The following is a 25287-nucleotide window of genomic DNA, read 5'->3' as shown; positions in this document are numbered from 1 at the left end:
CTTACTTATATATTTATTTATAGTTGTACTTCAAGTTGGCAGCAAGAATATTTTTGCCTTTTAAGCAGTGCCGTGTGTAAAAGGGGCAGAAGGGGAGGGAATCATCCTCAGAGAGCAAAGAACCAAACACTTCTGCTTTATTTTTCTTGGATAAATGTGCTCTTTGTCCCCCCAGTTAGTTTTGTATGAGAAACATATTTTTTTGTGCAAGGAAACCTTCCAGTGATGTGCTTCAAAACAAACAAACACACTTCCTAGTTTGTGCTTAGCGAAGAAGTTCAAAAGGGGCGTCGTCATGTCGCCCTTACAGGTCCCGTGATAAGGTGTTCATGATCACAATGTTCTATTTAAAGTGTTTGAAGAGCTTTTTAGTAAGCACGTGTGTGTGTCTCCAAGAAGCGCTATTGTGCATTTTGTCCACTTGGCACAGTCGGACACAAACGTTAGCAACGCTAGCATAGCTATGTTAGCTCCACTGCTAACACGAAGCTCACATTTAAACAGCAACGTCATGCTAGGTAACTTAGCACGTTCACTGAAGATAAATTACTGTGGAAATGTCTCTTTGCCACCAGACCTTCATAACTTGGACTCAATATCCCTCTTCAAATCAAAACTCAAAACACACCAAATCCTGACTGCTTATTCATTTTTAATATTTTTTTCTTCTCTATCTTTGTTGTTGTTGTTATTGTTGTTTTTATCCAATTTCATTATTGTTGTGATTTTGTACGGTGTCCTTGAGTGCCCAGAAAGGCGCCTTATAAATAAAATGTATTATTATTATCATTATTAAATGTGATTTACGAACCCCTCGATGTACGGAGTTTTAAATTTACGGACCACAGACCTCAAAGCGCAGCCATTTTGTGCCCGGCAGCACATCCATCATGGACGAGGGATCGAACACCAGCGCAGTGCAGTGTTGCTGTTAGCCATTGTGCTACTTTGTGTGCTTTTTAGTCTTTTTAAAACTTTGTTCTAGTTTTGCTAGCTTTTAAGCCTCTGTAGTCGCACAAATTGTAAACATGCTGTCACAACCAAACGTCACACGTCTTCGGATCAGCCAGCTTCCAAGATACGACATTTTGTGTCAGACCAGCTAAACTCCTGAGGTCGCACAATTTGGAATGCGGAGCAAAATGTTGTGGAACTATAAAATCACTCAAGACGTTGAATTCCCCATCATTAATGAATGAAGTCAAAATGTGCTAGCTACTTAGTGCCATAAGTTAGTAGAGGTGGGAATCTTCTGGGCGCCCAACGATTCGATTCAGAACTGACTCCTGATTCAACATAATTCTCGATCCAAACAGATTCTCGCAACGTGGTGTAATAATTATAATGAAACTTTTTCAAGACAGGTTAGAAAAGCTCCCTCTGGTTGCCGGGTGATGGCCTAAACATTTTGAAAAAAGGGATTCTTCTAAAAAAAAACAAAATGTTTTGAAAACATTTACATTTGGGATAAATAAAAATAAAAAAAGCGATTTGAATGTGAATTTTTTTTTGTGCACCTCTCCCTATAGGTTAGCATATTCGCTGAGTAAAAACATACGTCTGTACGACAAAAAGCTGGCAAGCCTCATTTTAAGACGTGTCGCAAAGCCTTTTTCTTATGTTTGGTTTGTAAGGTGATACTATAATCATAATAGTGGACATTTAAAAGCAAGCTCATAGATTTCTTTGACAGTACATTGTGCTGGTCGAGTTTGTTACGCCATCGTTGGCGGTTTGGTAGTGTCGGCTTCGAGGAAAAAATGATTTAAGATGCTAAAAATGAGCTCAATGAATGTAGATATAAGTTTGTTTATTCACATCATTCATGTTTCTTTTGTGGAGTTTGTTGCTTGCTTGGTTGATTGATTGATAAAGAGGTGTGTTAATGAGTACGTTTGGACCATTCTATTGATTGATTGATTAAGAGGTGTGTTAATGAGTATGTTTGGACCATTCTATTGATTGATTGGGGTGTGTTAATGAGTACGCTTGGACCATTCTATTGATTGATTGATTGATTGAGGTGTGTTAATGAGTATGTTTGGACCATTCTATTGATTGATTGATGAAGAGGTGTGTTAATGAGTACGTTTGGACCATTCTATTGATTGATTGAGTAAGAGGTGTGTTAATAAGTACGTTTGTACCATTCTATTGATTGATTGAGGTGTGTTAATGAGTGCGTTTGGACCATTCTATTGATTGATTGATTAAGAAGTGTGTTAATGAGTAAGTTTGGACCAATCTATTTATAACATGGTGTGTGAATGAGTACGTTTGGACCATTCTATTGATAGAGGTGTGTACCGAGGATGTCGTTGTGGCTTGTGCAGCCCTTTGAGACACTTGTGATTTAGGGCTATATAAATAAAGATTGATTGATTGATTGAGTGTGTTAATGAGTATGTTTGGACCATTCTATTGATCGAGTGATTGATAAAGAGGTGTGTTAATAAGTACGTTTAGACCATTCTATTGATTGATTGAGGTGTGTTAATGAGTATGTTTGGACCATTCTATTGATTGATTGATTGATTGATAGATAAAGAGGTGTGTTAATGAGTACGTTTGGACCATTCTATTGATTGACTGATTGATAACGAGGTGTGTTATTGAGTACGTTTGGACCATTCTATTGATAAAGAGGTGTGTAATGAGTATGTTTGGACCATTCTATTGATTGATTGATTGATTGATAAAGAGGTGTGTTAATGAGCATGTTTGGACCATTCTATTGGTAAAGAGGTGTGTTAACGAGTATGTATGGACCATTCTATTGATTGATTGATTGATAAAGAGGTGTGTTAATGAGTACGTTTAGACCATTCTATTGATTGATTGAGGTGTGTTAATGAGTATGTTTGGACCATTCGATTGATTGATTGATAGATAAAGAGGTGTGTTAATGAGTACGTTTGGACCATTCTATTGATTGACTGATTGATAACGAGGTGTGTTATTGAGTACGTTTGGACCATTCTATTGATAAAGAGGTGTGTAATGAGTACGTTTGGACCATTCTATTGATTGATTGATTGATAAAGAGGTGTGTTAATGAGTACGTTTGGACCATTCTATTGATTGACTGATTGATAACGAGGTGTGTTAATGAGTACGTTTGGACCATTCTATTGATTGATTGATTGATAAAGAGGTGTGTTAATGAGTATGTTTGGACCATTCTATTGGTAAAGAGGTGTGTTAACGAGTACGTTTGGACCATTCTATTGATTGATTGATTGATAAAGAGGTGTGTTAATGAGTATGTTTGGACCATTCTGTTGATTGATTGATTGATAAAGAGATGTGTTAATGAGTATGTTTGGACCATTCTATTGATAACGAGGTGTGTTAATGAGTACGTTTGGATGATTGATTGATAAAGAGGTGTGTTAATGAGTACGTTTGGAACAATCTAAGAGGTGTGTTAAGTACGTTTGGACCATTTTATTTGATTGATTGATAAAGAGGTGTGTTAATGAGCATGTTTGGACCATTCTATTGATAACGAGGTGTGTTAATGAGTAGGTTTGGACCATTTTATTGACTGATTGATTGATAAAGAGGTGTGTTAATGAGTATGTTTGGACCATTCTAATGATAACGAGGTGTGTTAATGAGTACGTTTGGATGATTGATTGATAAAGAGGTGTGTTAATGAGCATGTTTGGAACAATCTAAGAGGTGTGTTGATAAGTACGTTTGGACCATTTTATTGACTGATTGATTGATAAAGAGGTGTGTTAATGAGCATGTTTGGACCATTCTATTGATAACGAGGTGTGTTAATGAGTAGGTTTGGACCATTTTATTGACTGATTGATTGATAAAGAGGTGTGTTAATGAGTACGTTTGGACCATTCTATTGATTGATTGATTAAGAGGTGTGTTGATAAGTACGTTTGGACCATTTTATTGACTGATTGATTGATAAAGAGGTGTGTTAATGAGCATGTTTGGACCATTCTATTGATAACGAGGTGTGTTAATGAGTAGGTTTGGGCCATTTTATTGACTGATTGATTGATAAAGAGGTGTGTTAATGATTACGTTTGGACCATTCTATTGATTGATTGATTAAGAGGTGTGTTAATGAGTACGTTTGGACCATTTTATTGACTGATTGATTGATAAAGAGGTGTGTTAATGAGCATGTTTGGACCATTCTATTGATAACGAGGTGTGTTAATGAGTAGGTTTGGGCCATTTTATTGACTGATTGATTGATAAAGAGGTGTGTTAATGAGTATGTTTGGACCATTCTATTGATAAAGAGGTGTGTTAATGAGTACGTTTGGACCATTCTATTGATTGATTGATTGAGAGGTGTGTTAATGACTACGTTTGGACCATTCTACTGATTGATTGATTAAGAGGTGTGTTAATGAGTACGTTTGGACCATTCTATTGATTGATTAATTGATAAAGGTGTGTTAATGAGTACGTTTGGACCATTCTATTGATTGATTGATTAAGAGGTGTGTTAATAAGTACGTTTGTACCATTCTATTGATTGATTGATTGATAAAGAGGTGTGTTAATGAGTACGTTTGGACCATTCTATTGATTGATTGATTGATAACGAGGTGTGTTAATGAGTACGTTTAGACCATTCTATTGATTGATTGATTAAGAGGTGTGTTAATGAGTACGTTTGGACCATTCTATTGATTGATTGATTGATAAAGAGGTGTGTTAATGAGTATGTTTGGACCCTTCTGTGCTTGTTTGTGTTGTAGCTTGTTCAAACACCATCAAGCTTCATTTAAAACACCGTTGAGCTTCACGTGACTCCATCTTGGATCTAACTGCCCACACAAACACACACAAACCCACGCACACACACACACACTACCTGGTGGTGAATATTGCAGCTCCTACGCTAAACAGCTTATCTCAGGTGGGATCTAAGGTGTGAGAAGATTCCAGGATGGATGTCTTTAAAAGTTAGGAGTGTCGGTCTTCAAAATGGACGCTTATTGTCCATCCTTGCAGCCGCTGAGGCCCTCCAGAATTGGGCCGTTGGCCTTGGCGAAGGTGGGCGAGCTGAGTGGGGTGGGCGAGCACGGGGACAAGATGGGCGTGGTGGGCGAGGAAGACGAGGAGAGGGTGGCGGTGGGCGTCTGGGAGGACGAGGAGGCGGGCGAGGGCGAGCGGCTGCTGGGGGACGGCAGGGAGGAGGCTCGCTGCTGCTGCTCGCGGAGGAGGCGGTGCTGGCGCAGGGCGGAGGACAGCAGCAGGGCCTCGGCGCTCAGGCCGGCGGCGGACAGGCTGGCCAGCAGCGCCTTGGCCTGGCCGGGGGACGCCCTCAGGGACGGCCCCGTGCCGTCCGCCTTCCTGGGGCGCCCGGGGAGGCCCGTTTTGATCCCGTAGAGGTACGGCTCGACGCTGACGCCTCCCGAGGCCTTCAGGTCAGAGCAGGACACATGATGAGGTCGGGGGTCGGGGTGGAAGGGAGGGAAAATAGTCCTAATAAGTTGAAGGTCGGGTGCGGTCCCCTTGCAGCCACGCATGCTTGTGGACACATACACAAAAGGTCAACGGTGAGGATGCGTCGCTCACTGCCGGGGGAAGGGGGCGGCGTGCGGACCCGTGTGGGTTTGGCGAGGTCACGCCGCAGTCAGGAGAGACGCGAGGACAAGAGGGCGAGGAGGAAGGAGGGAGAGACAGAACAAACAGAGGACACATTATTCCAGGCAGCATGTGCGACGAGCCGGCGGCCGTCGACACATGAAGACACGTCTTATTTTGACTCGTCTTTTAATGACGTCGCCGCATTAAAAAATGCAAAATAATCTGAATGGAATGCACCACGTCACAAACACTGGCAGTCACATGTAATGCAGGGATCAGTCACTAGAGGGCACTGTTGCAACACATTGACAAGACTGATGCTGGTACATTATAGGGATCACAGCCACTTTAGTGCATAGTCAACATATTATGTTAATGATATATATTTATATTTATTTTAAGGACAATCAGGATGAATTAGAGCAATACTTTGTGAATTCATAGTGGACTAACTATGAAAAAATATAATATTTCCTTAACTGTTATTTTTTTTGAAAATATATACATTTGAAAAACATAGTATTGAATATGTATAATATGTAATATCAAAAAATACTGATGCAAAATGATGAAATATAAATAAACAGCTTGAATTTAAGACATAAAAAATGTATGTATTTAAACCAAAATATGAAATATAAATGTGAAAATATTTACATCTTAAATGCAAATATAATTAGACAGCTTCAATATAAGACATAAAAATAGATATATTTAAACCAAAATATATAATATAAATATGAAGATATTTACATGTTATAAAATGCTATAAAAATAAAGAAAATAGACTAATACATTATGATATAAATAACAAGATATTTAAATGTACAAAAAATTTAAAATTTAATTTAAAACAAATGATTTGAATATGAGTTATAAATACCTAAAAATACCAAAAAATTAAATATAAATGTAAAAATATTTACATCCTAAATGCAAAATGCTATATTAAAAAACCCCAGATAAAGGACTAATCAATCAATCATCATTCAAAGTTTATTTGTATAGCCCTTAATCACAAGTGTCTCAAAGGGCTGCACAAGCCACAACAACAAAACTCAACCCAATGGGAACAATGAGAAGTAATAATAATAATAATAATAATAATAATAATAATAATAATAATAATAATACATTTTATTTGGTATAGCGCTTTTCAGAGTACTCAAAGACGCTTTACAGGATAAGAAATGTAAATATAAAACATGGATGATCGATGCAATGGATGTTAAGTGGATACGCTCAATAATGTGAGAGTCCATAGTGGAGCCAGCAGGGGATCTCTTGGGTGTAGACAGGTCAGGGCGCAGAGACGTCACCGACTGATGCATATACGTGGTCCACCCCGGGTCCCGACTTCATGTGAAAGTCCAGTCTATAGTGGGGCCAGCAGGGGATCATCTTGAATGGAGACAAGTCAGCAGCGCAGAGACGTCACCAACTGATGCAAAGAGGAGTGATGCATCTTGGGTCCCGACTTTGAACAGCCAGTGCCTCATCTGTGCTCACCTAATAACCTCTCCATGCAGGAGAGGGGGGCAGAGCAGAAAAGAGACGGCAGATCAACTGGTCGAAAATGGCGCCTATTTAAAGGCTGGACTATAAAAATTAGTTTTAAGGTGGGACTTAAATGCTTCTACTGAGGTAGAATCTCTAACTGTCACCGGAAGGCCATTCCAGAGTACTGGAGCCCGAATAAAAAAAAGGCTCTAAAGCCTGCAGACTTTTTTTTGGGCTCTGGGAATCGGAAATATGCGTTCTTAGAACGCATATTTCTGGACGGGACATATGGTACAATACAATCAGCAAGATAGGGTGGAGCTAGACCGTGTAGTATTTTATACGTAAGTAGTAAAACCTTAAAGTCGCATCTTAAGTGCACAGGAAGCCAGTGCAGGTGAGCCAGTATAGGCGTAATATTATCAAACTTTCTTATTCTTGACAATAAACTCTAGCAAAATAATATGTTACAGTAATCAAGACGAGACGTTTTTAGCCAGGTTTCACTGAGACCAATCAGGTTAAGATTGTTGTTTCTAATGACCTCATTAACTAATAACGTTTTGGCAGACAATGATCTGATGTTTAAAAAGCCCATCAGTAGTGGGCTGTTTTGAGGAATTTTTGTTAATGGTATCCGTAGTAGTGATATTAATAACGTTATGTTTATTTTGTGTAGTGCGCCTTAAGCCTTAAATAATTTCGATCACATCTTGGAATTATTATGGTGGGGATGTTGAGATTATTTGCTTGGGGCTGCGATAGATTTAACGCTTCATAATTTGCCACCTCAGTAGAATGCATGTCCACCTCCGGCACAGTCACTATAGAACAAACATTATGTGAGTTATGTATTATTCTATGAGAAATGTCATGTGTGCAGGAATTTTCAAGCCTGGTGCTGGTTAGTTCTAGCTTAACTGACTCCTCACCCAAGCTAACAGACAATGTAGTTGTTAAGTGTGACTCAAACAGTAATCTATATTTTTAGATAGACTGATGGCGCCTTCCCGGTTAGGGTGAAGGCCGTCCCTCCTCAGCATCCCCGGTTACTACCAATAAACGTTAGTCCATGTTCTCTACAAAAACTAGCCAGCCACTTGTTAAGCGAGACTAATCTGCTATACCGCTCATCATTGCCTCTCGCAGGCAGGGGCCCAGTATTCAATGGTGAGACATCTTTCTAGCAAGATTACAAGTCCTAGCTATGTTCCTCTTTGTAATCTGTGACTGTCTCATCCTAGTGTCATTGGAGCCGACGTGTACAACTATGTTCGCGTAGCTAATGGTGGGATTAGCCTGTCGTACATGTTTACTAGGCTTGTTGCGAGTCAGCTCCCTAAGACTAGCTTCAATGTCGGGTGCTCTGGCCCCGGGAATACACTTAATTATGGCTGGTTTACTAAGCTGTATGTTTCGGGTGATGGAGTCCCCTATGACTAAGGTGTAGTGTCCGGTAGACTGGGGTGTAAGACTAGCTAAAGGGCTGAATCTATTATGCGTCTCAACCGGTTCACCGTGGCTTGTAGGCCGTTTCGGGCTGCTACAAACTGGGCTAGTCATCTCGCTACAGCATACGTTAGCAAATTTGTCCACAGCGTCTAAAGTTACAAAATTACTCTGCTCTAATTGAAGGACATGGTCATCTAGTAGGGCCAACCTATCCATGAGAACGGTGCACGAAGAACAGGGAGCCATACTCACGTTGTTTCTTTCACCGAGTCAAGTTCTTGCTGTCTTCGGAGAAGTGGCCGCAGCATGAGGGAGCAAATGCCTTCGGAACGTAGCTGCCTTTGCCGCGAAGAGCTTAACTTCGTTAGCTTAGCAGCTCGCTAGTAAGCTTTTTTAGCGGCAGCAGCAGCGAGCAGTCACTCACACTCATTGTAACTATTCCTATACTGTTAATAAAAATAAAACATACTTCAATGATATATTTTAAAATATAGTATTCACTATCAAATGCCATTTGAATTTTTTAAAATCATATTTAAACATACAAAATTATTAATTAATCAAAATACCTAAAAATACCAAAATGTCAAATTTAAATATAAAAATATTTACAACTTAAATGCCAAATGATATAAAAAATAATACAGATTAATCAAATGCCATTTTAAAAAACACTGATAAAATGTATCATATTTCAACGTGTAAAATTATTAATCAATTTGAATATAAATTAAAAATACCTAAAATACCAAAATGTCAAATTTAAATATAAGAATATTTACATCTTAAATGCCAAATGATATAAAAAATAATACAGATTAAAAAAGTACAAAGTATTCAAACACTAAATGTGAATATTATTACATATTTAAATATAAACTTTAAAAAAAAATAGGAATGAAATATACCAAATACCAAGATATTTTAAATCATTTTAAAATGGAGGGCTACAATTATAACTATTACAATATAACTTTCTATTGAAATTACAGTAAATATATAAAAACAAAAAGTCTATTGTCAGTTTGTTTTTACCCTGTTTTACCATATTTGTCATCTATATATTTTTACACATATACAATACATTTATATATTTTGTTATCATTATTTTAAAAAGTAATCTACAGTAATTTAATCTAGTTTGAGAGATTAAAAAAAAAAATCACATTTTTTTTAATGTACTGTTCCTAACGTGACTGTACATACATTTTATTCTTCAAAAAAGCATGAATATCATTTTTGAAAGAAAATATAAACTTTAAAACAGCTGTTTCTTTCTAAGCACACATCTTTAATTTCCATACCATTCACAAGAGTTTAATTGAGACTCAGAGGGGGAACTTTTTTGCGGCGGTATACAAGAGTTGTATTACAGGATTACAGGGATTAGTTCTACATGAGTGGACCAAATGGTGTTGCAGGGTGCAGTTTTGTCCATGGTAAGATGTTTGTATACACGACAGTAAATATAACACGACAACATGGAGTCCATCTTTTTGTCACGCAAAGTGCAAAGACTGCAAACTGGCACCACAAATTGTGCAGTCCAGTCTGTTGGAGACTTGTAAACGTGAATGCAAGAGTCAGGCCTGTGGCAGGGAGGAAATTAAACCACTGAAGCGCGTCAAATAAAAGCCAAAAGAAGATTTCTGCCTTTAAATGAAGAATCAAGCTTGTCAGTTTAATTGGCGAAAAAAGTTAAGTGCACATCGCACAGATTTAAACATCGAGGCACATTTGGAATTACGAAAAGACAAAAGACTTCAGAACGGGATTGGCTGGAAATCCCAGCGCTGTCACTCGAGTCTGTGATCACAACGAAAAGGCAAAGCTCGCCATCAAGACACATTTCCTCTCCTTGATGCGCCAGCTTTCTTCCTTCCTTCCGCCTTCCCGCAATTTGCAGCCGCCCCCGAGTTGATGTCTGCACTTGTCTCATAGAAAAGTGAAATTAATCCCTTTTTATTTCGGCGTGACACCAACTCACACTTTAAGCTAAGTGCCCACCTGCGTTAAAAGCTTATGAGGGTTGGACTCCACCAAGGCTGCCCTTTGTCATCGATTCTGTTCATAATTTTTATGGACAGAATTTCTAGGCGCAGTCAGGGCATTGAGGGGATCTGGTTTGGTGGCTGCAAGATTAGATCTCTGCTTTTTGCAGATGATGTGATCCTGATGGCTTCATCTGGCCAGGATCTTCAGATCTTACTGAATCGGTTCACAGCCGAGTGTGAAGCGACTGGAATGAGAATCAGCACCTCCAAGTCCAAATCCATGGATCTCGCCCTGAAAAGGGTGGAGTGCCATCTCCGGGTTGGGGAAGAGATCTTGCCCCATGTGGTGGAGTTCAAGTACCTCGGAGTCTTGTTCACGAGTGAGGGAAGAGTGGATCGTGAGATCGACAGGCGGATCGGTGCGTCGTCTTCAGTAATGCAGACTCTGTATCGATCCGTTGTGGTGAAGAAGGAGCTGAGCCGGAAGGCAAAGCTCTCAATTTACCGGTCGATCTACGTTCCCATCCTCACCTATGGTCATGAGCTTTGGGTTATGACCGAAAGGACAAGATCACGGGTACAAGCGGCCGAAATCAGTTTCCTCCGCCGGGTGGCGGGGCTCTACCTTAGAGATAGGGTGAGAAGCTCTGCCATCCGGGTGGATAATATAACAACACTTCTGTAAATGCCCCCGAAGTCCTTTGCGAGTACACTTGCTAGTACACTCGATGATAAATATAATATATTATGTGGTTCCAGTAGTTTCAATATAACTATTGCATGTTACAAGTTTGCATCACTGGGATGTTTGGTGTCAGAACCACAAAAGAAATACATTTAAATGACTAGTAATTAATGAGCACAATTTTCTGCCAGTATAATCGAAGCCGCCGAGCTGCGACCGGGCAAAAAAAACAGGCGTTGATTAATGCGCCTCATCTTATCATCAAGTCATCAAGAAGACGGTGGGGCGGACTTCAAAAGCTAATCAAGATCCCTGACTCGAGTTCCTCACTTTAGGACGTTAGACAACAAGACACGACGTCTCAGATTATATAATTAATTAATTTTTATTTTTTTACTTTGAATGGACAAAATTCATCCTTAAGTCTGCAGATGGACAAATATGATAGAGACGCAGTGTGCCCTCCAGTTTACTAGTTGGGAATAAGAAGATTCTGGGGAAGTTATGTGATAAACAGGAGGGAAATATTAGAATAATTATGTATATATTATCACACAACTTTTATGCTTAAGGGCCGGTGCCATAAATAGTGTCAATTGTGCTGAAGTAGTATTTTTCTTTGTCTGTGCAAAGCTGGCAATCCAAAAGATTGCAAGCCAGTCTGGTATCAGTGTTTATGTCCAGGAACGGCCTGCTGACTGCCAAGGCCGAACACCGCCGTGACGCAGACAGAGCAGAGACAAGGCGATATCACTAGCGTCAAACATTTGCATTTTTGTATAATCATATATTGTGTCTAACTGGAGTTGTCGAGATTACCCCTTTCCTTCAGCGACAGCTTCAGTGATGTAAACAGGGACCTCCCAAATAAATAGAGGAAGCACGCGGGCTGGACTTTTAGAACGTAGTTTGGATCTGTAACTAGAATACAGTCTTCTCATTGAGCCAAATTGAACTCTGTCTCTGCATGATTCCTTGCTTCTCGTCTGTTTAATAGATGTCATCAGTGTTTGAACCTGACACGATCACATGACAAGCACCATTTTTTTCTGCCCTCATCCTAATAGGGCCAACGGGGCATTCCGTTACTTGTACACCATACAGAAAATAAGGCAAGAATGGCGGCTCATTAAAAAATATGCCACGATGTTGAAACAAGAACACTGAGAATAATATTTCATTGGTGAAATTTCTTTTTCCAAAAAAAATAAAATAAATGTCATTAATAGCAAGTTTCAATGTTGACAATAAAGTAAACCGCATACAAATCGATTGAGAAATAAACAAGTTGTGATTTATTTTTAATATAACGCGTTGTTTTGCATTGCCCTAAACCAGGGGATTAAACTTTGTCTATTGAGGACCGTACACTGAAAAATTTAAACATGCAAGAGCCATTTTGATATTTTCTTATTTTTAAAACCAATACAATATTTACTGTAATTATTACACTGCAAAAACTGAAATCAAAGTAAGATTAAATATCTCAAATAAGGGTGATATTTGCTTATTTTCTGTCTGATAAGATAATTCTTCTCACTAAGCAGATTTTATGTTAGAGTGTTTTACTTGTTTTAAGGTTTTTGGTCCTAAATGATAGATATTACAGCTTGTAGCTGAGATATTGAGTAAAACATGCTTGAAACTAGAATATCAACTGATACAAAGCTGTGTCATTAACACTCACAAGTATAAAACTACTTTTTTAAAGTAATAATTTCTTACTTCAAGCATGAATTTTTTTTTTTATAATTATTAGTGCAAATATACTTATTTTAAGGTATTTTTGGGTTCATTGAGGTTAGCTAATTAGGGACCGAGTCCCTTTGGGACAGAGGACCCTATTGTATTTCTAGCGTTTTATTATTATACCGCCGCCTCTTTGAGCTGTAATTTAACCCCCTTAACATGCTTCAAAACTCACCCAAAACTCAAAATTGCGCTCTAGCGCCCCCTAGGGAGAAAACACAGACAAAACTGCCTTTAACTCCCAGTAGGAATGTCGTAGAGACATAAAACAAAAACCTCTATGTAGGTCTCACTTAGACCTAGATTTCATACACTGACAACCCCCAGCAAAAATCAACAGGAAGTTTGCAATTCCCCCTTCAAAACAAAAGTTGTGTAAAAACAGTCACCTTTTTTCAAACATTATCTCCTCTGAGCGCGTTTGTCGTGTCGGCTTCAAATTAGCACAGGAGAGAGATTGAACCCTTCTGATTAAAAGTTGATGAAAGAGCTAATTTGACTTGTTTTGGAAAGTCTTGACAAGCCGAATTTTCTTGTTCTATTAGCAGATCATTTTGCTTAGTTAAAATAAAATACCCCTAATTTTTTTTTCTTTTTTTTTCTTGTTTTTGAACACTGACTTTTTGCAGTGCAGGTGTTGTGGATCAAAGTGGATATGGTTAGAAAAAGGAGGAAAGAAGGAGCATGCACCAGAGCAGCAGCGAGCACGACCACGAAGGCGCTTACCTGCTGATGCTGGCCTTGGCTCTTCAGGAAGTCCTCCCTCTTGCCGCTCTTGTATTTGTCCATGCTGTTGTGCTGCAGGTGCTTCAGCTTGGTGGCCGTAGGGGGCGGGACCTTGCCGGGGGCCAGGCCATTTCCTCCCTAGTGGAACAGAAGAAAGAAAAAGAGAGTTCAAACCGAGACTTTATTAGTCGAGTTATAGCATTGGCTGCATCTCCCGGGACTCCCGATGAGGCGGGTTTCGGAGCTTTTAGGAGTGCAAAACGTGACAAAGAGGAGAACAAGGAGATGTATCAAAGTTAGCCGCTGCACAGGATTAAGGCGCTCGTGTTCCTAATGATGCTTCCTGCTGAGTTACACCATCTCTCATCATGCGCGCTCTCTTGTCGCTCGCAGCTCCATCAAAGCCCGCAAACGACCGAGCCGACAGCAGAAGCGAATACGAGATGAACTTCAACCCCCTCCCCTTTAACACAACGAGAAATAACATGTGTGCACTTGCAAATCATCATGTAGGAGTGATGCAAGGACGAGCGCCTCCATGACGAAAGAACACGTTGTGTGATCCTCGGCGGGAACCGTGCCCGCCTCGCCATTAAAAAGGCCCAGAGAGTCGCACGCCACACTCTCCGCTGACAGCGGGCCAGCAGAGTGTTGCTGCTAAACTGTCACATGTCACTACAAGTGGCAGCCCCGTCTCATGATGCATGCTCATATTCCGAGTGTTGGAGGCCGACTGAATGTGAGCTGAGAGAAAATCCATCAACATTATTCATACGTTCAGTATAAGTGCTGCAGCAAAAATACCGTCTTATTAGATGAGATATTACTGCTCATTTTTTGCTGAACTTTTGGTGCATATGTTGTACCTTATTACCAGTGTTGAGTTACTGTAACGCTGATACTTTCGGCGGTAACTAGTAATCTAACGCGTTATTTTTTATATTAAGTAACTCAGTTACCGTTACTACATGATGCGTTACTGCGTTATTTTATGTTATTTTTTATCATACTTGCCAACCTTGAGACCTCCGATTTCGGGAGGTGGGGGGTGGGGCGTGGGGTGGGGCGGGGGCGTGGTTAGGGGCGTGGTTAAGAGGGGAGGAGTATATTTACAGCTAGAATTCACCAAGTCAAGTATTTCATATATATATATATATATATATCTAAGAAATACTTGACTTTCAGTGAATTCTAGCTATGTATATATATATATATATATATATATATATATATATATATATATATATATATATATATTTTATTACATGTATATATCCATCCCCATCCATCCATTTTCTACCGCTTATTCCCTTTGGGGTCGCGGGGGGCGCTGGAGCCTATCTCAGCTAGAAATACTTGAATTTCAGTGTTCATTTATTTACACATATACACAAACATAACACTCATCTACTCATTGTTGAGTTAAGGCTTGAATTGTCCATCCTTGTTCTATTCTCTGTCACTATTTTTCTAACCATGCTGAACACCCTCTCTGATGATGCATTGATGTGTGGCACGCACAAAAGTGCTTTCATCAAATGCATTAGAGTCTGGAATCTTCCATCTCTCCCTAGCATGGCCCAAAATTGGTCAATCTTTGCTTCCTGAGGAAGATCTTCAGTGCCAAGCACTTGGTAGTCCACTACTTCTTCCCGGAGGCTATCCAGGTCCAATCGCAGCTGCGGCTTGGAACTTACAAGCTGTTATGAGAGTAGCGTATGTGTGTGTGTGGCCCTTTAATAGGTGAGCATGTGAGGTGAGTGACGTCAGTGAGTGTGTGGGCGAGAGAAGAGAGGGAGCGGTAGAGTGAGTGCGGGCAGGGACTCGTTTGTTTTGTGTTGGATTGGCTGTGTGCAAGCAATCAATAAAGCAAGATTTGCAACTAATCGCCGGACTCAGGCAGGAAAGGTGCAACAAAGCGTATTTCTTCATCTTACTTGTCGTCGGCGTCGCCATGGCTCTATCTTCCTCGTTCTTCTGCTTCATCTCCTTGTTGTGTGCGCAGTTGTGCACTGCACTCTCTAAAAGCCGTATATGTTATTGATGTTATAGATGGCAGTATTGTCCTGTTTAAGAGTGTCACAACATTGCTGTTTACGGCAGAAGAACTGCTTTACGGTCGACAAAAAACGTGACTGCTGTTGTTGTGTGTTGTTACCGCGCTGGGAGGACGTTAATGAAACTGCCTAACAATAAACCCACATAAGAAACCAAGAACTCGCCCTCCATCATTTTACAGTTATAACGTGATTGGGCAGGCACACTGTTTATATCGTGGGAAAGCGGACTCAGGTCCGCATGGAGCTGGAGGGGGCGTGGCCTCCAGCTCCGCCTGAATTTCGGGAGTTTTTCGGGAGAAAATTTGTCCCGGGAGGTTTTCGGGAGAGTCGCTGAATTTCGGGAGTCTCCCGGAAAATCCGGGAGGGTTGGCAAGTATGTTTTTTATGTAGTATCGGCTAGAAACTGAGAAGATCTGAATGTTTTATTGGAGCGCCGCGGAAGAGGCGACGGAGAAGAGCCGCGCCGCACGCTGTCTGTGTGTCTGTGTGTATGTGGGGGTGGTTGGGGGCGTGTCTGTGTTTACTAACAAGACGTCATGGCGAAGCCGAGTTTCTTAAAGGGGAACATTATCACCAGACCTATGTAAGCGTCAATATATACCTTGATGTTGCAGAAAAAAGACCATATATTTTTTTAACTGATTTCCGAACTCTAAATGGGTGAATTTTGGCGAATTAAACGCCTTTCTATTATTCGCTCTCGGAGCGATGACGTCACAACGTGACGTCACATCGGGAAGCAATCCGCCATTTTTTCAAACATCGAGTCAAATCAGCTCTGTTATTTTCCGTTTTTTCGACTGTTTTCCGTACCTTGGAGACATCATGCCTCGTCGGTGTGTTGTCGGAGGGTGTAACAACACGAACAGGGACGGATTCAAGTTGCACCAGTGGCCCAAAGATGCGAAAGTGGCAAGAAATTGGACGTTTGTTCCGCACACTTTACCGACGAAAGCTATGCTACGACAGAGATGGCAAAAATGTGTGGATATCCTGCGACACTCAAAGCAGATGCATTTCCAACGATAAAGTCAAAGAAATCTGCCGCCAGACCCCCATTGAATCTGCCGGGAGTGTGTGAGCCATTCAGGGACAAAGGACCTCGGTTGCACGGCAAGCAATGGCGGCAGTTTGTTCCCGCAGACGAGCGAGCTAAACCCCCTGGATGTCTTGGCTCACACCGTCCCTTATGCCACCGAAGATGATCAAGAGAAGAATATCGACCCTAGCTTCCCTGGCCTGCTGACATCAACTCCAAAACTGGACAGATCAGCTTTCAGGAAAAGAGAACGGATGAGGGTATGTCTACAGAATATATTAATTGATGAAAATTGTGCTGTCTGCACTCTCAAAGTGCATGTTGTTGCCAAATGTATTTCATATGCTGTAAACCTAGTTCATAGTTGTTAGTTTCCTTTAATGCCAAACAAACACATACCAATCGTTGGTTAGAAGGCGATCGCCAAATCCGTCCTCGCTTTCTCCCGTGTCGCTGGCTGTCGTGTCATTTTTGTCGGTTTCGCTTGCATACGGTTCAAACCGATATGGCTCAATAGCTTCAGTTTCTTCTTCAATTTCGTTTTCGCTACCTGCCTCCACACTACAACCATCCGTTTCAATACATTCGTAATCTGTTGAATCGCTTAAGCCGCTGAAATCCGAGTCTGAATCCGAGCTAATGTCGCTATAGCTTGCTGTTCTATGCGCCATGTTTGTTTGTGTTGGCATCACTATGTGACGTCACAGGAAAATGAACGGGTGTATATAACGATGGTTAAAATCAGGCACTTTGAAGCTTTTTTTAGGGATATTGCGTGATGGGTAAAATTCTGAAAAAAACTTCGAAAAATAAAATAAGCCACTCGGAACTGATTTTTAATGGTTTTAACCCTTCTGAAATTGTGATAATGTTCCCCTTTAACATGGAGATATCCTCACTACTTTTCTTTTGTCGACCACAAAGAAAAGAACATTTGAGTTAAATGTAAGTTGTGTCTTGGATCAAAGATCCTATCCTAGCAATTCAAATCTGTTTATTTGAATTTGAATTTCTCAATAAAACTAACAGAGTGAAAGAGAGTCAGAAGAAAGATGCAAAGACAAAAGTTGTCACAAAGAATAAAGAACAATAAAAAAAATAAGATGCGTTTTTTTATTGCCAGTGTAAAGAATTAAAGAGTGAAAATGTGGAGAAAGCAAACAACCAATCACAGCGCAGATATGTCTGGTGTCTGTGCCGCCCTTTTTCCCCGTGAGCCAGTGAAAGGAGCAGACATCAGAAAAGCTCCTGCAGAGCCTCAGAGAAGAAAATGAAAAAGGATGAAGGTGAGTTAGGAGAAATGAACCTGGCTCGATGTCGGCTTGGGCGGAACCGCCGGCTTCCTCCTGGTGGGTTCGGGCGGGAGCTCCTCTGCACAGGAACCACCGCTGATCTCTATCAGGGTGTTCTCCAACTGCCGAATGGTCTCCTCCAAGCTGTCCAGCCTCTTGAAGGTGCTGCGGCGGACATTCTCTCCTGCTTGAGCCGAGCTAGATATCTCCACGGACTGAGAATCCGGTGGAACCTTGGCGCTCGCGCTGTGTTGAAGTCGTAGAACCACGTCCCCGGTCTCCACCCCTCTCCTTAGAGCCGTCACCAGGGAGCTCCGCTGGCTCGGGCGAGCCACGGAGGATGTTCTCCTGGGTTTAGGCTGAGGATGAGACGACTCCAGGAGGCCGAGCAGCAGCTTGTAGGCGTCCTTGATCGTGGTCTCCTCCCTGAAGAGCAGCAGCAGAGGCCGCTCGCTCAAGTGGACGTCTGAGAGCTCTGCACCGGCTGAGATAGTCCGGGTCTGGAAAATGACCCCCATGGCGCCGCTGAGCTCCTGTGCTTCTAACGGAGAAAGCGCCCTCATCTCCAGCTCCGTGAGGAGCAGAGTCACTTCCCGTTTCTCTTCCTCCTCGGAGGAGAAGGAATGTTGCATCCTTAACTCTCGCCGAGCGGGTGAATTCATCACGGTGGCGAGCGGCGAAGGCCTTGTTTTTACAGGACAGGGGGACAAATCTCTGACAGGATCCTCAGGGGGGGACGCTGAAGCTGGCCAACAGTCAGTCAACATGATGTGTGCAACAGAACACAAAGGTCTGCCCTACAAACCAGGAAAGGACTTTTAATCACACAACTCTGACATCGCCCATTTATCTTTGAGACCCAGTTCGAATCCCGGCTTCACTTTTCCAAACTCAACCACACTACAAAAACTGAAATCTAAGTAAGATTAAATATCTCCAATAAGGGTGGTATTTGCTTATTTTCTGTCTGATAAGATAATTCTTCTCACTAAGCAGATTTTATGTTAGAGTGTTTTACTTGTTTTAAGTGTTTTGGTCCTAAATGATCTCAGTAAGATATTACAGCTTGTTGCTGAGATTTGATGACCTATATTGAGTAAAACATGCTTGAAACAATTTTTGTCCAAATGTCCAAAACACACCCAGCAATGGTGCACAGGAACACTGCAAAAAGTCAGCGTTCAAAAACAAGAAAAAATTAAAGCTGCAAGCAGCGATGGACGGGACAGACTTTGACGGCACATAAAATCCAAACCGGAGCAGTAATTAAAACTCTTTCGTCAACTTTTAATCAGAAGGGTTCCATCTCTCTCCTGTGCTAGTTTGAAGCCGACACGACAAACGCGCTCAGAGGAGATAATGTTTGAAAAAAGGTGACCGATTTTTACAAAACTTTTGTTTTGAAGGGGGAATTGCAAACTTCCTGTTGATTTTTGCTGGGGGTTGTCAATATATGAAATGTAGGTCTAAGTAAGACCTACATAGAGGTTTTTGTTTCATGTCTCTAAGACATTCCTACTGGAAGTTACAGGCAGTTTTGTCTGAGTTTTCTTCCTAGGAGCAGTTGTGTCTGTGTTTTCTTCCTAGGGGGCGCTAGAGCGCAATTTTGGGTTTTGGGGTTGGGTTTTTTTATTAGATCGCAATTCTGGCCAGTCCTGATGTGTGTGTCCAGTTTAGTGAGTTTTGAAGCATGTTAAGGGGGTCAAATTACAGCTCAAAGAGGCAAAAGTGACTGTTTTAGTAAACTTTTGTTTTGAAGGAGGAATTGCCAACTTTCTGTTGATTTTTGAAGGATGTCAATGTACGACATCTAGGTCTAATTCAGACCTACATAGAAGTTTTTGTTTCATGTCTTTACGACATTCCTACCGGAAGTTACAAGCAGTTGTGTCTGTGTTTTTTCCTAGGGGGCGCTAGAGGGCAATTTTGAGTTTTTTTTAATTTATTTTTTATTAAATGGCAATTTTCGCCAGTCTTGATGTGTGTGTCAAATATGGTGAGTTTTGAAGCATGTTAAGGGGGTCAAATTACAGCTCAAAGAGGCGGCCGGTATAATAATAATAAAACCTTACAATTACAATAGGGTCCTCTGTCCCAAAGGGACATTGCGGTCCCTAAAAATACACAAAAATGAGGGGTATTTTATTTGAACTAAGCAAAATTATCTGCCAATAGAACAAGAAAATTTGGCCTGTCAAGACTTTTCAAAACAAGTCAAATTTGCTAACTTCAATTAACCCAAAAATACCTTAAAATAAGTATATTCTCACTAATAACAAGTGCACTTTTCTTGGTAGAAAAAAAAATATGAGACCTTTTGCTCAAAATGTTGAAAAATACTCTTAAATGAAGTAAATGCTAGTGCCATTATCTTGACATAATGATATGCGCTTGGCATTACATTTACTTATTCTAAAAACAAATGTATTGTTCTTAATGGAAAGGCAACAAGGCAACCGCTTGTTACTCTCGGGGTCTACTAGCCGCTCAGGCAAATCATATTGTCTAAAAATGCATTTTTCCATCGACAACATGATATCATCGCGCCAAGTGCGTGCTCTTTCAGTCAATTAGTGCGCATATATACAGCCCGGAACCCCGGCCAAAATGTTTTTAATTGTAATTTTGATGAATTTATCTGAATGTGCATGAACTATTTCTGTTCAAAATGGTTAAAAAAAGTAATTCCTTAAATGTTTAAATATTAACTGTCAGTTTACTGTACTGTGCCAACTGTACTACTATATGAGTACGTATTTTCTATTTTTTTCATGGAAAATAAAACAGCAAAGTCCATTTGGCTGTCATCTGTTTTAATTATGAGACACAATTGTGTCAGAGTCATGATTTTTTTTTTTTAACTTGAAATAAGAAATTACTTTAAAAAAAGTAATTTTATACTTGTGAGTGTTGATAACACAGCTTTGCAACAGTTGATATTCTAGTTTCAAGCATGTTTTACTCAATATAGGTCATCAAATCTCAGCAACAAGCTGCAATATCTTACTGAGATCATTTAGGACCAAAACCCTTAAAACAAGTAAAACACTCTAACATAAAATCTGCTTAGTGAGAAGAATGATCTTATCAGACAGAAAAAAAGCAAATATCACCCTTGTTTGAGATATATAATCTTACTTAGATTTCAGTTTTTGCAGTGAAGGCGGGGAAGAAGAGGGGAAAAGGCGGCCAAAATGGTCAAAAGTCCCAATTTTGTCCAAAATACCTCCCCGAGTTCCAGTCCACGAGTCCCGCCGCCGGCCGCACGAGTCCCGGGACGCAAAAAATTTCCAAAACGCACCCAGCAAAGTCCCACGGGAAGTGGGGGAGAAAGGGGAGAAAGGTGAGAAAAGTCGTCAAAAGTCCCTAAAAATGTTCAAAATACATACCCAGGTTTGAGTCCCACCGCCGGCCACGCCAAAATGTCTGTAACGCGCCCAGCCGAGTCCCACGGGGAGGGGGGGATAAAAGTTGGAAAAGTCGGCAAAAGTCCCAAAAATGTTCAAAATATCTATCCAGGTTCGAGTCTCACATGGAGTGCCACAAGTCTTAAGATTTGTGGCACTCGAACCCGGGTGTGATTTTTAAACATTTTACCGACTTTTGTCACTTTTCTCCCTGCCTTCCCGTGGGACTTTGCTGGGCGCGTTTTGGAAATTTTGGGCATCCCGGCCGGCGGCGGGACTTGTGGGACTCGAACCTGGGTAGGTGAAAATTTTTGGGACTTTTGCCGACTTTTCCCACTTTTGCAAAGCTGTGTCATCAATACTCACAAGTATAAAACTACTTTTTTAAAGTAATCATTTCTTATTTCAAGCATGAAAAAAAAAAATCATGACTTTGACACAATTGTGTCTCATAATTAAAACAGATGACAGCCAAATGGACTTTGCTGTTTTATTTTCAATGAAACAATAGAAAATACGTATTCAGTTGTTATTAGTGAGAATATACTTATTTTAAGGTATTTTTGGGTTCATTGAGGTTAGCTAATTAGGGACTGAGTCCCTTTGGGACAGAAGACCCTATTGTATTTCAAGCGTTTTATTATTATACCGCCGCCTCTTTGAGCTGTAATTTGACCCCCTTAACATGCTTCAAAACTCACCAAATTGGACACACACATCAGGACTGGCGAAAATTGCGATCTAATCAAAAAACCAAACCCCAAAACTCAAAATTGCGCTCTAGCGCCCCCTAGTGAGAAAACACAGAAAAAACTGCCTGTAACTCCCAGTAGGAATGTCGTAGAGACATGAAACAAAAACCTCTATGTAGGTCTCACTTAGACCTATATTTCATACACTGACAACCCCGAGCAAGAATCAACAGGAAGTTTGCAATTCCCCCTTCAAAACAAAAGTTGTGTAAAAACAGTCACCTTTTTTCAAACATTATCTCCTCTGAGCGCGTTTGTCGTGTCGGTTTCAAATTCGCACAGGAGAGAGATTGAACCCTTCTGATTAAAAGTTGATGAAAGAGTTTTAATTACTGCTACGGTTTGGATTTTATGAGCCCTCAAAGTCGGTCCCGTCCATCGCTGCTTGCAGCTTTAATTTGACTTGTTTTGGAAAGTCTTGACAGGCCAAATTTTCTTGTTCTATTGGCAGATAATTTTGCTTAGTTCAAATAAAATACCTCTATTTTTTGTATTTTTTTTTTCTTGTTTTTGAACACTGACTTTTTGCAGTGTACTCGCCTCTCTTACAAAAAGAAATGACTGCTAAACCTCAGGCAGGTTGTTTAAAAAAGATCCATCTGTCTGCATCATGCCATGGGCTCTTATAGAAGGACACCCCTGTTTGCCCGGACTGCAGAAAAGATCATCGGTGTCGACCTTCTCCCCATCCATGACTTATACCGATACAGGGTCAGGAAACAAGCAGAGAGCATCACTGCAGACCCCTCAGACCCTGGTCACACACTGTTCAAACTCTTCACCCTCCGGCAGGCGCTATAAATCACTGTACGCCAAAACAACCCGTCATAACAACAATCTCTTCCCCTCAGGCCATCAATCTGATGAACGCTGTGAAATAACTTTGGAACTACTCCGTTACTGAATGTACAAACTCATGTTCACGTCATCATCTTTTGCTCTCTTCACCACAGCACTATTTATTAGCCTTGCACTTGACAGTTATTTAAGTACCGTATTTTTCGGACTATAAGGCGCACTTAAAATCTTTTTGTTTTCTCAAAACAGTGCGCCTTATAACCCGGTGCGCCTAATGTACGGCACAATTCTGGTGGTGCTTACCGACCTCAAAGCAATTTTATTTGGTACCTGGTGTAATAATAAGTGTGACCAGTAGATGGCAGTCACACATAAGAGATACATGTAGACTAGAGATGTCCGATAATATCGGACTGCCGATTTTATCGGCCGATAAATGCTTTAAAATTTAATATCGGAAATGATCGGTATCGGTTTCAAAAAGTAAAATGTATGACTTTTTAAAACGCCGCTGTACGGAGTGGTACACGGACGTAGGGAGAAGTACAGAGCACCAATAAACCTTAAAGGCACTGCCTTTGCGTGCCGGCCCAATCACATAATATCTACGGCTTTTCACACACACAAGTGAATGCAAGCATACTTGGTCAACAGCCATACAGGTCACACTGAGGGTGGCCGTATAAACAACTTTAACACTGTCACAAATATGCGCCACACTGTGAACCCACACCAAACAAGAATGACAAACACATTTCGGGAGTACATCCGCACCGTAACACAACATAAACACAACAGAACAAATACCCAGAACCCCTTGCAGCACTAACTCTTCCGGGACGCTACAATATACACCCCCCGCTACCCACAATCCCCCCCCCACCTCCACCCCAACCCCGCCCACCTCAACCTCCTCATGCTCTCTCAGGGAGAGCATGTCCCAAATTCCAAGCTGCTGTTTTGAGGCATGTTTAAAAAAAAGAATGCACTTTGTGACTTCAATAATAAATATGGCATTTTTTTCCATAACTTGAGTTGATTTATTTTGGAAAACCTTGTTACATTGTTCAATGCATCCAGCGGGGCATCACAACAAAATTAGGCATAATAATGTGTTAATTCCACGACTGTATATATCGGTATCGGTTGATATCGGAATCGGTAATGAAGAGTTGGACAATATCGGAATATCGGATATCGCCAAAAAAGCCATTATCGGACATCTCTAATATAGACTGCAATACGATGGCAGTAAACAACACCAACACTTTAAATGCTCCATTGAGAATATAGAACATTATACACGGCGCTCAAAAATCTATCAAAATGTTTTCAATACGATTTCGGTAAGCTATGAAGCCGCACCGCTTGATGGATTGTCGGCGCAATAAAAGTATTATTATGGTGTATAAGGACACCTATTAGCAGACATATTACCTGCCGTTTCGTTTCGCAATATTTTGCAAAACCAACTTTTCTTACCTTCTGGTACATGCTGATGTGTATTTGGGATCTGCATAAGTCCTGAAAATGTGCGGGCATCCGCCATTGTAGTCCGTGCCGACACCGTAGTCATAAGCTTCTTTTTTTTCTATCTTCTTATATGGCATTCATCTTCCGCTGTTGCCATTTCTAATATAAAGTAGAGTACAGTTCGTACTTATATCTGTCAGTAGACCATACTTGCCAACCTTGAGACCTCCGATTTCAGGAGGTGGGGGGGCGTGGTCGGGGTGGGGCGGGGGCGTGGTTGGGGGCGTGGCTAAGAGGGGAGGAGTATATTTACAGCTAGAATTCACCAAGTCAAGTATTTCATATAAATATACAGTATATATATATATATATATATATATATATATATATATATATATATATGTATAGTAAATTAAATATATATATATATATATATACATATATATATATATAGCTAGAATTCACCAAAAGTGAAGTATTTTCTTATATATATATATATATATATATATATATATATATATATATATATATATATATATATATATATATATATATACCAATCAAGAGGGACAGAGACAGTGCATGTGGATCACATGTTACCATGGAGAAAACATGGAGAGACTGGAATGTAATAGAGTGATCTATGTTTGTCTGTTGCCATCTCCTGGTGAATGTTGGCTATAGCGTACTGGGGTTACTTTTTGGTTGGCCAACGATTTACGTGGTGTTGCGCACCTGACGTCAAGTGTGTGAGTCTGTTCTGAAGTCTACAGTAAAGAGACGTAC

The 25287-nt window shown here is 40.6% G+C and overlaps 1 protein-coding gene across 15 annotated transcripts in view; it reads right to left on the bottom strand.

Moving 5' to 3' along the window:
* Positions 1–385: 385 nt before the first annotated feature.
* Positions 386–25287, bottom strand: part of srcin1a (SRC kinase signaling inhibitor 1a) — a 230460-nt gene continuing 205558 nt past the window's right edge. For 12 of the 15 annotated variants that reach the window (XM_061981945.2, XM_072915998.1, XM_061981937.2 and 9 more), the window contains 3 exons: positions 18086–18868; positions 13681–13818; positions 386–5405 (listed from right to left, as the gene is read on the bottom strand). In XM_061981945.2, the coding sequence (XP_061837929.2) occupies positions 4977–5405; positions 13681–13818; positions 18086–18868 (1350 nt within the window). In that variant the 3' untranslated portion in view covers positions 386–4976. The other 3 variants (XM_061981947.2, XM_061981946.2, XM_061981948.2) reach the window with 3 other exon arrangements.

Source organism: Nerophis lumbriciformis, linkage group LG24 (genome assembly GCF_033978685.3).
Source record: "Nerophis lumbriciformis linkage group LG24, RoL_Nlum_v2.1, whole genome shotgun sequence".
Classification (NCBI taxonomy): domain Eukaryota; kingdom Metazoa; phylum Chordata; class Actinopteri; order Syngnathiformes; family Syngnathidae; genus Nerophis; species Nerophis lumbriciformis.
Note: the sequence above shows the minus strand (reverse complement) of the source record. Positions and strands in the feature narration are given on the sequence as shown.